The 17,291-nt window shown below is 38.4% G+C and overlaps 1 protein-coding gene across 4 annotated transcripts in view; it reads right to left on the bottom strand.

Annotated features, from left to right (window-relative positions):
• Positions 1-1,383: 1,383 nt before the first annotated feature.
• The window catches only part of MXI1 (MAX interactor 1, dimerization protein), a 77,917-nt gene continuing 62,009 nt past the window's right edge, over positions 1,384-17,291 (bottom strand). For all 4 annotated transcript variants that reach the window (XM_063670254.1, XM_054503946.2, XM_054503947.2 and 1 more), the window contains 3 exons: positions 8,713-8,827; positions 7,917-8,088; positions 1,384-3,176 (listed from right to left, as the gene is read on the bottom strand). In XM_063670254.1, coding sequence (XP_063526324.1) covers positions 3,013-3,176; positions 7,917-8,088; positions 8,713-8,827 — 451 coding nt within the window. In that variant the 3' untranslated portion in view covers positions 1,384-3,012. The remainder of the gene's footprint in view (positions 3,177-7,916; positions 8,089-8,712; positions 8,828-17,291) is intronic.

The raw sequence follows: 17,291 nt of genomic DNA, 5'->3' as shown, positions 1-17,291 counted from the left end.
ATCATGTTGGCCAGGGTGGTTTCAAACTCCTGACCTCAAGTGATCTGCCCACCTCTGCCTTCCAAAGTGCTGGGATTACAGGTGTGAGCCATTGCGCCTGGCCTACTTGTACCTTTTAATATAAATGTCACTCACGTGTTTTATAAATAGGGTACCCTAAATAAGGTTAGTGGAACTTCCAGACTTGTTTGTTTGCAATTTGAATAATAGTGTAGCTAAAGGGATGCTCCCAAAAGTTATTTAGGAGTTTATAAATAGGGTACCCTAAATAAGGTTAGTGGAACTTCCAGACTTGTTTGCAATTTGAATAATAGTGTAGCTAAAGGGATGCTCCCAAAAGTTATTTAGAGAACAGATCATGAGAATGGCTTTGTGTCCTACCTGAGGCAGTTAAGATTATTATTAATGTAGCACATTAAACCACATGCAGTTAGGTTATATGGAGTTACCAGTCAGGCTCCTGTTTAAATTGCAGAACAGGAATGGCAATTATAATTCAAACTGCCATTCGATTTGGCATTGATACTGATTTGGTATCAACAGACATTTAGGAGATAGTTACCTCTTAAGGTGTGGATACCCATTCATGTTTTTGCCTTCATAAAGAAGGATGGTACAAAAAGAAAGGTATTCTTCGTTCACAGTTATTTCTTCCAATTAACTTTTGTGTCTTCAAAGCTGATTTTAACTTTCGTGTCTTCAAAGTTGATTTGTCTTTTAAAAAATTAATACTTCTTACTCAGCATACAATCTACACCACCCCAAGGAAAACAAACCCAGGGAAGGGTAATTTAGGGGGCAGTTAAAATGTGCACTATAGGTTTATAACAAATGCTTTCCAGCCCATAATCCTGTACATATACAACAAAATGGCGGCACCTCAAGTTCATCTGAATGAAGGCCCAAATAACGCAAGCGAAGGCCACGAGAATAACAAAACAGAAGCTTAGTCACTGGCTTCATTCACTTTCCATGGTAGCACAGTCTTCAAACTGTCTCACACTTGATCAAGAGTAAGCAAACAGAGAGACAACATCTTGACTCAGCCAGTAGTAATTATAAGTGAAACCAGAAATAATTTACCGGGCCACAAAAATGAATTGTTTTGTCATGTTTTTCTTTAAGTCCTAGCACCTGAAACGTAGCAAGTTCTGATACTGGGCTTCTAAAGGCATGCAGTTTTTCACTCATCTACTTCAAAGAATTTCTTCCACTGAAACAGCACAATCAAGGAAAAACTTCTGGAGGCAAAGGAAGGGCACAAGAACAAGTATATGTTGAGGCATAATGTATGACCAAGATGGTACACTATATATAGAAGCAGTGAATGCTGTTGAAATGTCACTCACAAAGGGATAGTCAAACATTAACACACAACTCAACTGCACTGCTAAATATGGTTGTCTTTATTTTCTTTTTCCTTGCCCAGCCCTATCTAAACATAAAATAAAACTACAGGACTGAAATTAACAATCCATTAAAATCAGCAATAAGTTATGAAAATCATAAAGCTTTTTTTTTTTTTTTAAGTAATTAAGGGTAGTTAAATTATTTAAAGTATACAAAGTCCAAACAGCCAGGGGTAAGGTCTCCAAGAGGCCTTCCCAGGGTAAGGGAGAGGGCCACAGGGGAACCTTGGAGTTTGAAAGACAAAGGGAACACATGACATCAAAGTGCAGGCTAGAAATTTCACTTAGAAGAAAATAACATTACTGAAAATATTCGTAAGAGTAACAGTAGCACCTGCACAGTGGGATTGTGAGGAAGAGAGAGACTGCCTGTAGGAAAATGGAAGCAAATCTTTACATTAAAATGAGACAAGTGCTGAACTTAACTATGTTAACTATGATAGTGTGTCTACTATAGATATCAGATGGTTAAAAGCTGGTAAAAGGTAATGATTCTAAAAACAAAAATAGCATTGACCCTTTTTCTACCTAGCCCAGACCTCATTCATTTTGTGTACTATAAAGAGTGAGGTGTGAGGTGTTTTATCATTATCAAATGCTGCATCAAAATAGATGATTTTTTTCCCCATGTGTTTTTCCACTATAAAAGACATCTATGTTTTTTTTATGGATAAGCTTTAAAAAGATGTCATTTTGGTTTTCAACACATATAAACAGTTATCAAAATCTGAAATAAAAATGCTGCTGTGGCTCAGACCTTGGCCTGCTAATCTGCGTGCACATCTCTTCTGACCCACGCAGACACAGAGGCACGTGGAGCTTTTTCCTTTTGGCCCCCCAATCCATACTCATAGGCCTTGTAGGATAGAGGCTGTCATGCATGGACTGCTCCCATGTGGCCTAAGGGCAGCAGGATGGAGAGCTGGCAGCTGGGTGCCTAGTGCTAACAATGCAGGATAAGGTTAGCTTGCTTAGCATGGAATCCAACAGAAAGCTGAGCTGCATGATGATCCCTTTCAAAAGGCTTCATGGGAGTCTCTCCTTTTGCAGAGCATGAAATGAGCTTTTTTCAAAAAAAAAAAGGATTGATCATCCACAGGCTTCATGATAAACTGTCCCAGGCTGAGTTTTAATAGCTCATTAGCTATCCAAGATTAATACCTGATTTTCTTGTCTTTTCATTCGAATAGTTTTTATTTTGCTTTTAGGACCATAAAGCTCAGGAAGGGGTTCATAGCCCCATCCTTAAATGTGTCTACTCAATGTAGTATGAGCAAACTAGAAAAGAGAAAGAGGATGGCATCTCCAATGTCCTCTTTTCAATCAACTCAAATCAAGAAAATTTCACTCAAGTTTTCTGCTGCCATTAAAAATTGTGATTTTTCCAATATGAATATTCTGAATATTTGTTCTTGGGAGGCTCTGCCCCACTTTTTGCTAAGTATTGGCTTAAATACAGGTCCTCTGACCCTTTTGTTCAAGTATAGTTTTGTTTTGTTTAGTTTTAAAGAGGAGACTGCATCATGAACCCAATTTAAGAGATTGTTTGTATGGAATTGGCCCAGTGAATATTTTGCCCTGCACTGTTATGTCATGCTGGGTTCTATGAAGTGAATGAAAGTTTGACACTGGCACTGGAGTAACCCTCGTCACTCCCAATACTCGGCAGGCTGCTGTGGTCATCAATGTCACTGATGCTGGTGGTACTTATATTGTCCACTTCTCCATGGGAGAACTCTGTGCTTTCAACATCCACTTCAATCTCCTCTGCCAAAGGACAAAAAAAAAAAAAGAACATTAATTATCGAGTATAGCGCACCTTCAAAAACTAACAGCATGAGAAAAAGAGGTATAAGAAATGTTACACAACAAGCTTATCATCAGTGATCTCTGGAGAACAGAGGAACAAGGTGAAGAGACAGGAATATTTTTTGCCAAGGGGAATGTCTGATATACAGTGGTGGTCTTAATTTAGGCAGCAAATTTCCTAAATCCTTTGACGCCAGTCCGTCTGGACCTCCCTAAAGCACTTGGTGTATTTGGGAATTAGTGCTTAATATTAAAAGGTCCCAACCCCCAAGTGGTTTAAAAACATCTGTTTTGCATTAAACCACAAACTAATTCTCAGTTCTGTTTATTAATCAGGGTTGCCTTAAAGGGTGGGCAGGAGCATAAACTTAATATAGGCAAACTAGAAAATTTACCCATCCAGGCCTTTGGTGGTGCCATTCTACAGATAGTTCAACAGACTCCTAGGATTCATCATAAAGATCTTCAACTAGTCAGTCAAACAAGTCATTATAAAGTAGAGTTTGAGGTATATGTCTTAGATTTAATTTTCTTGCATCAAATATAGCTTGAAATAAGGGCCTGAGACTTAAAAGTCTTCAGATTATAGTGAGATCCATTTTGGTGGTAGTATACAGACTTAAAAGCCAAACATTTAAAAAAAAACCACAAATACATATTTGACTCAGCTATCAATAGATAATGTTGTTGGACGCAGTGGCTCATGTCCATAATCCCAGCACTTTGGGAGGCTAAGGCAGGAAGATCACTTGAGCGCAGGAGTTTGAGACAAGCCTGGGTAACAAAGTGAGACCTCATTTCTACCAAAAAAAAAAAAAAAACCCACAAAAATTAGCTGGGTATAGTGGGTGATCCAGTAGTCCCAGCTATTCGGGAGGCCAAGGTGGGAGGATCACTCTTGAGCCCAGGAGGTTGAGGCTGCAGTGTGCCAAGGTCTCACCACTGCACTTCAGCCTGTGTGACAGAGTGAGACCCTGTCTCTTAAAAAAAAAAATCTTAATTATTAAATACTAGATATTCAATCATCAATAATATACAAAAATCAATACACATCTTAAAAACAAAAAGGAGTTAAAAAGTTGTTTTCTCCCATCAGAGCTAGAGTGAAACCCAGGATTTTTCAGTTACCTTAAAACAAATTCAAAGCCTGACTGTTTCACATTTGGCACTGACTTTTTAAGGGTTCACACTAATCACAACTGCTTTTAAAAAAAAAAAAAAAGTGGATTCAGCCGGGTGCGGCCAAGCACTTTGGGAGGCTGCGGCAGGTGGATCATGAGGTCAGGAGTTCAAGACCAGCCTGACCAATATGGTGAAACCCCGTGTCTACTAAAAATACAAAAATTAGCTGGGCATGGTGGTGTGCACCTATAGTCCCAGCTACTTGGGAGGCTGATGCAGCAGAAACACTTGAACTCAGGAGGCGGAGGTTGCAGCGAGCCAAGATCTCGCCACTGCACTCCAGCCTAGGCGACAGAACGAGACACTCTCAAAAAAAAAAAAAAAAGTGGATTCTTGTGAGGCCAAAAGGACAGGGTGAAGCTATTTCCAGGAATATACTTTTCAAAAGGGCTTGTTGCTTCAAAAGTTTTAGAGATTCTAGAGATGTTTTTAAAATGTAGGCAGCTGTCCAAATAATCTATGAATTCATATGTTGGCTCTATATCCTTATTGCTTCAGAAGCCATTGTTTCCCAGCACCACTGAACACTCATCCAACCTACAACTAGAAGATAATAACAAGACACACTATCCAAAAGAGCATGCTGAACTCAGTCAAAACAAAGTAAAATGATGGCCAACACAGTGGCTCACACCTGTAATCCCAGCACTTTGGGAAGCCAAGGCAGGAGGATTGCTTGAGCCCAGGAGTTTGAGACCACTTGGGCAACAAGGCCCATCTCTATTTTAATAAAATTTAAAAATATGTTTAAAAAATATTTTTAAAAACCCAAAAAAACAAAGTAAAATGAGAAACCGCTTTAGCCAAGTGTACCACAGATGTTAACTAAAAGCCCCCGTAACACTACAAAAAGGAGGTTGCCAGCTCAGGATAAGGATGGTACTTGGTAAGGTACCACTAAAATAAGGTACACTGGGAACACTAAAAAAAAAATGAGAGCTACAGTGATGAAAATAACACCCTCCTCTCTGAAATTTGGAGGTAGTTGGGGTGGGTACAAGGAGGAGGTAACAGGAAGGACAGCTAAAACCTAAAGACCTAAGAAGAGGTTTCTGCTAGTTAGCAATGAAAGACTGGGACACCAAGGTCTGGGTTATTTCTGCTATGCCTAATTCAGGGTTATTTCTGCTATGCCTAATTCAGCGTTACTTCTGCTATATTTCACTGTTACTGATAAATGTAGCATGTCCTTCAGGTTCTTGCTACTGCCTCTGGTAGACTTTTCTTGAAAACTGAGTGCCACACAAAAATAAACTTTTACATAGAAAAATAACAAAACAGAAAAACAAGAACTCCTAGGGTTGTGTTAAAAAGGATGAAAAAACTATTTGAAAGGTTCCTACTCACCAAATCTGGGACAGTTTGAGCATTCAAAAGAATTTAAAAGGATGACTGCAATGGATTGGAACACATTCAGTACAGCAAAACATGAGTTCATGATATAATCAAAAAACAGTAAAACCAAAACTTGTTACTTCTGGAAGCTGCTAGGATACCAACTCTGTTTGGGAAACTGATAAAGCAAAAAACAAGACCAAGCATTTATCCCACCTTCCCTGTATGAACTTTATTTCAGGATAACCGAAAAGTTGATGAGAAAATGTTTATAGGAGAAAAACAGTTAATAAATACAAGAGGAGTGACACAATTAGAAAATCACTATTTTATGACACCCAATGAAATAAGGGTAATAATTGCTAAAACTATTAAGTTAGAGGCTGATACATTTATATAAATGTATCAAAATGACCTTACCTGAACCTACTGATTAATATTAAAGTGCAACAACAACTAGACACAATACTGATGTAACAGGAAGTACAAAGCACCACCTATGAAGTATTCTGCATCTACCAACCAGTTTACAGTCAATATAAAGGACATAACATGTTAAATGACACCATGAGGATTCAACCAGCCAAATCTAGGATGTGGGAAATTCTGTAAGAAAAATGACTCAGTCTCTTGATGTTTAAAAAAATATGTACATATATACACACACAGATCTATACCTATATATTCCTTCATGTTTTCTCTGCCAAAGAAGTCTTTTTGAGATGTTATGTAGAAATCCATTTTTGTTTCTACCAAAATGGTGTAGGGGGAAGAGAAAAAATTATTATAGATTAATATCTTAAAAGGCACATCAAAAAAATGCAATGTGGCCTTTGGATCCTGATTTAAACATACCAATGGTAAAATGCCATTTTTGAGACAACTGGAGAAAATGTATCACAGACTGGGTATTAGATGATATTAAATAAGATTATCTGATTTTATTAATTTTGTGGGGTATTATAATAGCATTATAATTACATTTTTAAAAATCCTATTTATTCAAGATACATACTAAAGTATTTAGGGGCAAAATGATGTTATCTGGGATCTGAGTTAAAGCATTCCAGAAGAAATATTGAGGGTGAGGGTTGTGAAGAACAGATGAAAACTGAATGCTGGGTATACAGGAGTTCATTATTCTATTCTAAGTATGTTTGAAAATTTCCACTTAAAAAAGTCAAAAACGAAAAACAAAATCAGAGTCCTAAAAACAAACCAACAAAAAAACTCTGTCACTTGTCTCATGTTTTAGAATCCTAAAGAGTTCATGAGCTCTTTTCTCCAAATGTAAGGCTTCAAATCACCAGTGTTCACCTCTGGGATCTTTTAATGTGATATGAAGCCTGATGTGGTGGAAGCTTTGGGAAGAACGATCGGTAAAATTCAAACCATTCTTTTTTGGTTGACTTCTGTTCTTTAACTCTGTCAAAGACAAATATTCTAGGATAGATGGAAAGAGAAATAAAGGGTGTTGTACTTTAAAATCTACATATAAAAATTCACATCACCAGTAGTAAAAACTTCGACATCATGTATCTTCCTGACACAATGGATTGAGAAGGGCACAACATCATTTCTTTTTTTTTTTTTTTTTTTGAGACGGAACCTCACTCTGTCGCCCAGGCTGGAGTGCAGTGGCATGATCTTGGCTCACTGCAAGCTCCACCTCCCGGGTTCACACCATTCTCCTGCCTCAGCCTCCCGAGTAGCTAGGACTACAGGTGCCCGCCACCACACCCGTCTAATTTTTTGTATTTTTAGTAGAGACGGGATTTTACCATGTTAGCCAGGATGGCCTCGATCTCCTGACCTTGTGATCTGCCCACCTCAGCCTCCCAGAGTGCTGGGATTACAGGCGTGAGCCACCAGGCACAACATCATTTCTGTGATATTCCTTACCCCAACTGTATACCCTCAATCTAATCATTTGAAAACATCAGACAAACCTAAATTGAGGGACATTATATAATTTATAATATAAATATATTTTTTCAAGAAAAAAAAACAAAGTTTTATAGTCCACACTGGCACTGCTAGACAATATTATGATTGCATAAAACCTACAATGTTACTCTGTCGGCTAGAAAGAAAGCAAATACAGTGCTTCCCAACATACCCTCCCTAAATCCAGATACAGAGATGCTTAGTATTTCATTAGAGAAGAGGCAAGCTGCCTACCTCGCTCTGAATCAGAACGATCTGAAGAAATAGTTGATCCAATGCTGTCCATTCGTATTCGCTCCATCTCCTGAGGACCCTGCAGCTGTTCCAGTCGCCACTTTAAAAATCTCTGTTCTCGTTCCAAATTCTCGAGCTGGTGCTGGCTTTTTCTTTCAGCTTCTTCAAGTTTCTGAAATGATGAAATGATTTTTACATTTGTGTATAGTCCAGTACAAACAATAAAACTGATTCCTTCTTTAGCAGAGAAAACAGGAATGAATATACGTGTATGAGTGTGTATAAAAATATATAAATACATTTTTAAAGCCTCCAAAATGAGAATGCATATAAATACATATTTTTAAAAATAAAAAATAGTTTTGTCTTTACTTTTGTGTGTATGTAATGAATGCTATGTTACTTGAACAAGATGGACTTCTAAAAGTCTGTAAAGTAATCTCCACGGAGAAACTTCCTCTAGTATGGTATTTGATGGAAAAATACTGAAGGACACAGCCAAATGAAGTCATCTCCACCAGAGGGCACAACTGCCTTCCTTCTGAGTATGAAGAGGGTAATTGTTATTTTCCTAGTGTTCTCAGCTCTTCAAATGGCCACGCTGTCAAAACAATTTAGTTTAATCAGGTTATGTTGTTCCCATCAGATTAGCTGGTAAGTTTTTAGAAAGACTTCTCTTGAGGTCAGTTATTAAGGAGAGCATGGTGAACTAGCTGATGTATATGAATAGGAATCAGTGCCAATAATTAAACCAGAACCGAGTGAATTGTGCAAATCTGAAAATAAAAATTCTCACCTTGATGTGTGCTTTGGCTTTGTTGAGCAAACCAAGTGTTGTGTGCCTGGTGCAGTCTGGTCCTAGTGGAATCAGAACTTTTAAGCGTTCTAAACAAAGGCGCAGATGAGCTCGTCTAAGAAAGACAAAAAGTCAAATCAGCACAGTCTGGTTATTTCACTAGAAATAGCATAAAACCTATTTTAAGATAAACAATAATTTCCATTTATTCAGCCTATAGGATAGATGTGACACCCCTAATTCTCCACTGTCAAAGAATGTAGGGGTGGCCGCATTTCAGTCTCTGCTATTTCTGTTGTACTCTTTAGACAACACTCACTTTAGATTTTTATCCCCAATGGTAATCTCTGTCAAGATGGTTTATTTTTTAACTCACCCCATAAACTGTCTCAAACTGTATTAATATGGAAGTGTGAAAACATACCAGGACAATTGTATTTGATCTTGAATAACTAAAACCACAGGCGAGAGGAGAGGTTTTCAGCTGTGGTACCCCAAGGGAGTATAAAATGCTCACAAGTTTCTATTTCCCCCCTCCCACCTTCTACTTGCTTGCACGCGTGTGTGTGGGCATGCCACACACACACACCCTGCCTCTCTACAACTGTAGCCATCCTACAGTGTGTTACATGTTGTTATATATTAGTTTGAACCATATGAAATTTCTGATATTCAACCACTTTTCACTTATAAAAATGTTGATTTCTTATACTCCCATACAACAGAAACAGCAAAATTCTGTGACCAGCTAGGGTAGGGTTAGACAAAATATATGCCCTGTGGTCAATTCTAGCCACAGAAATAACCCATAAAATAATCCCCTGCTTCCTATCTAAGTGTGCTAGCCTGTTAGCTTAATTTTTATTTCTTTTTCTCTCTTCCTCTGTCTCTCTCACTACCTGCCTCCAATCCACAAGGACAACAGGTGACAAAAATTACTTACTGAAAGTCATTGCATTCTCTAATCTATCCTTCCTGTGGGAAAGTTGCAGGAAATTTCCCCTAGAAATGCTAGCAGAGAACCTCATGGATTTACCTTCCCTGTGCCCTAAAAGAACTATGATCATGGTGATGAGAGAGTTCTGAGTATTTAACTTCATCCTAAAAGAATACTAGTCCACATCTTTGGTCCTGTGTTTCATAAGGGGTAAGGTAATTCAGCAGTTAATAGCATATCTGAAAAGAAAATCCACAAATATGTTCACAGTTTACCCCTAGTCCTTAAAGACCTATAATTGAACTTTTGGTAACTGTCTTAACTGCATCAAGAACAAAACACACACCCTCCATTCTCTTCTGAAAGAGGACTAAAATGGTTTTGCTAATTCACACACCAAACTATGCGCTTTCTCTGTCTCAATAGACAAGAAATAATGTCAAGTGAAATTCTCAAAGGCTAGCAATTTGAAAAGAGAGGTAGGAGAAGGCAATAAGCAGCCAATTATGTCATGACAAGCAAGGATGATTAAGGGTAGTGAGGTCAGAGGTTTGGCTGATGAATTAAGATTCTTTTAGCACCTACTAACCTAACTATAGTTAAAGGTCGGACAGTATTTCCATTTCCAATTTCTTTATTGAGTTCAGTACCTCAGGTCTAATAATTGGGTCCAGGCTGAAACCTGACGTAACTGGTGTGGATCAAGGAATCCCTAAATCAAAGGTATATCAATGGATTCTCCTTAATGATATTTAACAACTTCAAAGTCACTTACCTCCCCTGCTTTACTACCCAAATGCATAGAACCTTTAACAAAATTTTCGTTTTTAACTGGAAAATTTCTTAGGTGAGGATTCTCATGTGACCACAGTGCTCTTGCTCAGCAGACCAAAAAAAGCAAATAAACAGCAACAACAACAAAACACCAGAGTAAAAAGTGCCTTTAAACTCTTCATTAAGATTATTATGGCATATGATAACTGCACTCATATAATATGACTGGAGCGTGGAAACAAAGACTGGCAGCTACACTAATAGACATTCCTGCTTTAAATTCAGTCTTCTAAAAAACTCAACAAAGCAAACTAGTAAAGTTAACAAGCACATTACTGCAAGAATACCTTGTCAATTTTGTTCAAATTAACTCCAAAACTTCAGTATATGTAAGAATTATCTTTTATTTTTTAGTTTTTAAGAAACTTAAAATGGGCTGGGCATGGTGGCTCACACCTATAATCCCAGCACTTTGGGAGGCCAAGGTGGGCAGACTGAGGCCAAGGGTTCGAGACCAGCCTGGCCAACACAGCAAAACCTCATCTCTACTAAAAATATAAAAGTTAGCTGTGCATGGTGGTGCATGCCTGTAATCCCAGCTACTCGGGAGGCTGAGGCACAACAATCACTTGAACCCAGCAGGTGGAGGTTGCAGTGAGCCGAGATGGTACCACTGCATTCCACCTGGGCCACAGAGTGAAACTCTGCCTCAGGAAGAAAAAAAAAAAAAAAGAAAAGAAAAGAAAGGAAAATCAAAATGATTCCGTAAACTTTCACATCAAGGAAAAGAAAGGTGGGTCTATTTTCCGTTTTGTGATACTTGCTAAAACCTAGAATGAAAATAACTAACATATTAAAATTTTTTCTCTCTTTAATCATTCCATGTATTTATTACATGGATTTTACATACTCAGCACTGTTCCAGACACCTGCTTAAGAAGGAAAAGTAAAAAAAAAAAAAAAAAGTTAACTTTAAGAGTTTACACTCAAGACTACAGAAAGAAACATACTGTTTTGTTTCATTTGGTCCATACTGAAAGAGTCATACAGATATCAAGGACAACAGAATCTGAATAAATGGAGAGATTGTAATCAGAGCAGGTAGACTTGTAAAAGAGGTTGAAATCTGACTTTGGACTTAAAGAATATTGAATTGGGTCTATGTAAAAGTGAGGATTTCCTAGGTAATTTTAAAAGTAAAGGACCTAAATTTATGGATTGGGACCAAGTTTAAACATAAAATTGAAAGAATGTGAATAAATGGAGAGATTGTAATTGGAGGAGGTAGACCTGTAAAAGAGGTTCAAATTTGACTTTGGACTTGAATAATATAGAATTTGTGTATGAAAAAGCGAGGATCTTCTAGGTAATTTAAAAAGTAAAGGACCTAAATTTATAGACTGGGACCAAGTTTAAACATAAAATTTTAAATGCCTTATTTTCTCTCCTTCAAGGGAAAACAACTGAGCTGGAATTCTATATGGAAATAATCAGCTAGTTTCAGCTGTCTGAGGATCTGCAATGCACTGACAAACCAGGAGGTACCCAGACCAAAGTTTGAAAAATGCCTGAATGAACAGGGAAGCCAGAATGCTCTAAAAGATATTTTTTATTAGCCACTACTGAACATTTATTGTCAAATATTCATCTGCTCTGAGATACAGCTTACACCAAGAAAATATACCCTGAGATATCTCACAAAGGCCAGTGATGCCATTCTTCATATTTTGTAAATACAGTCCTCCAAAATCGATACTAATATGAAAGATGAACAGTGAATTATTTCCTCTGTTCTTGTGGAGGTGTACCTGTGGAAGATAAATGTCATTTCCTTAAGTTTTTATATTTAAATGAAACAGGCATTTGGAGAATAGAATAACAAATGGTTAATGGCAGTTGAAGAACAGCTGACCAAGAGGGAGAGTCCCATCCAAATAATGCACACAGTTACCACATGTCCTTAGATGCCACTTAGGTAAATGTACCCTTCCAAGAGCAATGGATGGCCTGTAACTGTAAACTGGAAAGAGTTAAATCAGAAAAATCCATTCTCCTCAATGTATAAGTTTTTTTCTCTCCTGCAAATTCTTAGAACAGCAATTGTATGGCAAAATTATTCTTCCTTTTCAGTGATGCTGCTCTCCACCCTTTCCCCCGTAAGTCTCCCTGTTGGTAACCAGATTGCAAGCTTAACCACCAGTGACCTAGAAAGGCGTATCTTTTGATGCCATCTGGTCCCTTCTTTTCTTGCCTTCATTCTCATGTGACTGGTAGCTCAAGAGCCTCCTGTATGAGGTTGCCAAATCATGGGTGCTGTAAGACTTTGGGGGAAGGAAAAAGGACAGGCAATAGAAGAAAAAAGCTTGGTTTGATTTGAAAATCCTTATTCACAGGCTGGGTGCGGTAGCTCACGCCTGTAATCCCAGCACTTTGGGAGGCCGAGGTGGGTGGATCTTCTGAGGTCAGGAGTTCGAGACCAGTCTGGCCAACATGGTGAAACCCTATCTCTACTAAAAATACAAAAATTAGCCAGGCATAGTGGTCCGTGCCTGTAATCCCAGCTAGTCGGGAGGCTGAGGCAGGAGAATTGCTTGAATCCGGGAGGCAGAGTTTGCAGTGAGCCGAGATCACGCCAGTGCACTCCAGCCTGGGTGACAGAGCGAGACTCCACCAAAAAAAAAAAAACCTTATTCACTGAGGAAAAAAACTGCAAGTATCATATGATGATGTTTTTCAAGTCTCCAAGGGAGAGAAGAGCTGACATAGAGAATAACGATTCATGAAAGGCATGGTCCTGCACCTCTAGTAAAAGAAGGGAAAGAAGGTTGGGGAAAGTTAAGGCTACTGTTCTGAATATTATGATGAACACTAGACAAACAGCAAGTAGAAAAAACCTGGTACTGAAACATTTATAGAACTAGACTTAATGGAAACTGATTTTTTAAAATTTAGCTCCTTGGTGGACATTTACTTTACTTTTATTTAACACATACTTTTTTAAAAACACATGAACAGCTAATAAAAACTGTAAAGCTGAAACCTTTCCTATTTTAGCATGAGTTATAGTAAAACAAAGTTAGAATTAGGTACTGCAGCAGGAAGTGCCCTGTGAGAAAACTGGAGTCCCCTTGCTGAGAGGGACGGGGTTACAGAATGAAGAGTTCCCAAAGTACTTTTATTTTCAAAGACACTTTGAGTTCTGTTTTAAAATGAGATTTTAAAGTGGGTTTTGCCCAGGGGAAAAGGTAATTCCCAGCCACTAACCCTGTTAGAGAGAAGAGTCCTATCAAAATTAACCACACCTTCAAAAAGGGCAAGCCCCTTGTGGGATAAAGAACAATTAGAGTCTGTTTGGCTTTTATTTTGGTAGATTGGTATCGTTTTTTCCCTGAAGGAACCAATGCTCCTTTGATTTCAAACTCTGTAACCTCTACTGCCAAACTGATATACCACAGAACATGAAGGGAAATGATTTTGGTATAAAATGGCCTCTACTAGTAGCTGTGCTATTTTAAAGCACAGGTATATCAACTATAATAGGAAGCGCACACTGTTGTGGGAAGAGAGAGGAAAGAATACCCTTTCGGAAACAAACTCCGAGTATCATTTGATGATGTTTTTCAAGTAGTCTTTCAAAACTCTAATATCCCTGTCCAACAATAATAAATCTAACCCCTGCCTGGCCCCACAAACGATCCACTGGCTGATGGCTTTGGAGGCATGGTCCTTCATTGGAACCTGCTTGTCTTTCATTCTTCCACTATAGGATACCTAGACTTTACCAGGTAACTAAATCAAAATGGAAAGCAAGTCAAGTGATGGAGACAGTGCTTATATTTTCCTCTCTGCTGAATGTTACGTAATGAACTATGAGTCCTCCCATGAGCCACATTCTTCAAAGCTGCAGTGGCTTGTGGCCAGGTTTCTCAACTCCCAACACACACTCCTGCACGTGACAGCAGCTAGCTACTTTTCCTACACATTCTATATACCAAAGTGTCTCTAAAACTTAATGTGTTGAGAATCTTCTGAAAATGCAAATTTACCCCGCCAAAAAACCCTGCTCTGCCTGTTTTCCTAATGAAAAATGACATTAAAAGTGGATCCTGATATATCAAAACATATTGTGGTTCACGAGTTTTATTTACTAAAACATGTATGATCATATTCTGCTGTTCAGCTTATTCGGTTCATGAAATAAGAAAGCTAAACAAAGGCCAGGCATGGTGGCTCATGCCTGTAATCTCAGCACTTTGGGAGGCCGAGGCAGGCGGATCATGAGGTCAGGAGATCGAGACCATCGTGGCTAATGCGGTGAAACCCCGTCTCTACTAAAAACACAAAAAATTAGCCGGGCATGGTGGCACGCGCCTGTAGTCCCAGCTACTTGGGAGGCTGAAGCAGGAGAGTCACTTGAACCTGGGAGGCGGAGGTTGCAGTGAGCCGAGATCGCATCACTGCACTCGAGCCAGGGTGACAGAGCGAGACTCCATCTCACACACACACACAAAAAAAAAAGCTAAACAAGCTATTTCTACAAAATGGCATTTGATAATCGTATGTTTCACCTACAACTCATATATGATCTACTTCACAGAAAATAAACAGACTATTAACTCCCAGGTAGTAACATGGCAAGTGGCAGGTCCCTAGTGTCAGACCTGATTGTGGTAGTTATAGGACTCAATGATGACAGAAATAAAAACTTAGGAAAATAGCTGGGACTCTCTTCTCACTTTTCAAAAAGCAGCAGCTTTCACTTAAATAGTCTTCTTAATTGGTATCTTATAAAATAATCAAATAGAAATATTAACAAGTGGTATAATAAAGTTGCAAATTCTACAAATTACATATAATATATAATATAATAATATAAATTATTCTGTCACATTGTCAGCCGCAGCACGAAAGGGCTTATCTGTATACAAATAAGAATTAAAATGGTTGAGATGCATGTTACTTATTCTTGGGAGACTTTTTAAAACCACTTTCTTTCAATAAAATAGAAATAGTTCTTGGCATAGGCTATATATACCTTTAGAGGTATTCAACACTGAGCCAGAGGATGTTTGAAGCCACAGGGTTATACTCTCCTTTCCAGAAGTCATAATTTTTTCAAAAATTTGGAAGAAAAACATTCTATATAAAAACAAACACAGATAATGCAAAATGTGTTTTTAAAAGAAGACTTCAAATTTCATATTATTTCAGACAGGTTGAGTACTCCTTATGTGAAATGCTTAGGACCAGAAATGTTTTGGATTTCTCATTTTTTTGGATTTTGGAATATTTGCATTATACTCAGCTGAGCATCCCAAATCCAAAATTCCTAAATCTGATATGCTCCAATGAGCATTTCTGTTGAGAGTCATGTTGACACTCAAAATGTTTCAGATTTTGGAGCATTTCAGATTTCTGGACTTGGGATGCTCAACCTGTACTACATCCCAGGACCTCCAGGAATCTATGTTCAAACTGCTAAAGCAAATCACTACACATCACTATGGACTTTGGAACATCATTTTTGACTCATGGCTGGGATTATGTCTCTCAAAGGTTTGGAGAGGGAAAAAGAAGGGACAGGGGAGAAGGGAAAGAAGATATGGAAGAGAGAGGAAAGGGAGATGTAAATTAATGATGACAAAATAGTCGCATATTCTTTCTCAAACTACACAGATACCACATAGGCTGAAATCTCATTTAGTCTTTACAACTCAGAAATATGAAGAACATGAAGTGCCACTCAGTCAACAACAATTATCATCAGTAAACAATAGTGCCTTATTATACACTGAGCTAAATGCTATAACGATTTTTCAAGTTGTCAGTAGTATAATTTTTACCTGTTTGAAGACTATAATTTAGTCCTCTGCCTACCACCTTTCCAGCCTCATTTCCCATAACTCATACCCTTGGCAAACCTCTTCCATAACCAAATGTGCTTTTATATTTGCCAATACCTCTACCTGGAATGCCATTCTCTCCAAATGTCCACCTGGTGGGCATCTAACTCATTTTCAGGCCATGGCCAAACAATTTCTTCCACAAGATCATCCTTGCCATACTCCTTCCTCGGATAATACTTGATTTCATACTAATCACACTGTATTTCAATTGAGACTGAATCCATACTTTTAGTCATTTCTGTTTTTCAAATAAACAGAATGACTGGCACACAGTGGGGAGGAGAGATGTAATACTTCTAGTGGATGTTTCTGGGACTCTCTAACTCACCAAAGTTGAGGTAACAATCAATACTAGGACCTCCAAACAGTATAATCAGATGCCAGCCAGAATTTGTGAGAGATCTATTTATGAATGCCAGAACTCTTAACCTTTTTTTTTTTCTGGTGCAGCTGAAGTCACGAGCAAATGTTAATAAGGTGCATAGCACCAAAGATGTCTACATGTAGCGTAACCAACAGTCTCCAACCTAATTCTTGATGAGAGTCAACACTTTTTTTTTTTTTTTTTTTTGAGACGTAGTTTCACTCTGTTGCCCAAGCTGGAGTGCAGTGGCGTGATCTCGGCTCACTGCAACCTCCGCCTCCCGGGCTCAAGCAATTCTCCTACCTCAGCCTCCTGAGTAGCTGGGATTACAGGCATGTGCCACCAAGCCCGGCTAATTTTTTTTTTTTATTTTACTAGAGATGGGGTTTCACCATATTGCCCAGGGTGGTTTCAGACTCCTGAGCTCAGGCAATCTGCCCGCCTCGGCCTCCCAAAGTGCTAGGATTATAGGCATGAGCCACCACAACCGGCCAACACCTTTTTTAATAGTGAAGCGAAGAGTTTAAGAACTGCAGCTTTTACAACAGAATGACTTTATCAAAGTATTTACAGTGATAGGGGCCTAGGACTAGGAAAA

This window comes from Pongo pygmaeus, chromosome 8 (assembly GCF_028885625.2).
Source record: "Pongo pygmaeus isolate AG05252 chromosome 8, NHGRI_mPonPyg2-v2.0_pri, whole genome shotgun sequence".
NCBI classification, from domain to species: Eukaryota; Metazoa; Chordata; class Mammalia; order Primates; family Hominidae; genus Pongo; species Pongo pygmaeus.
This window is presented reverse-complemented; position numbering and strand designations above follow the sequence as displayed.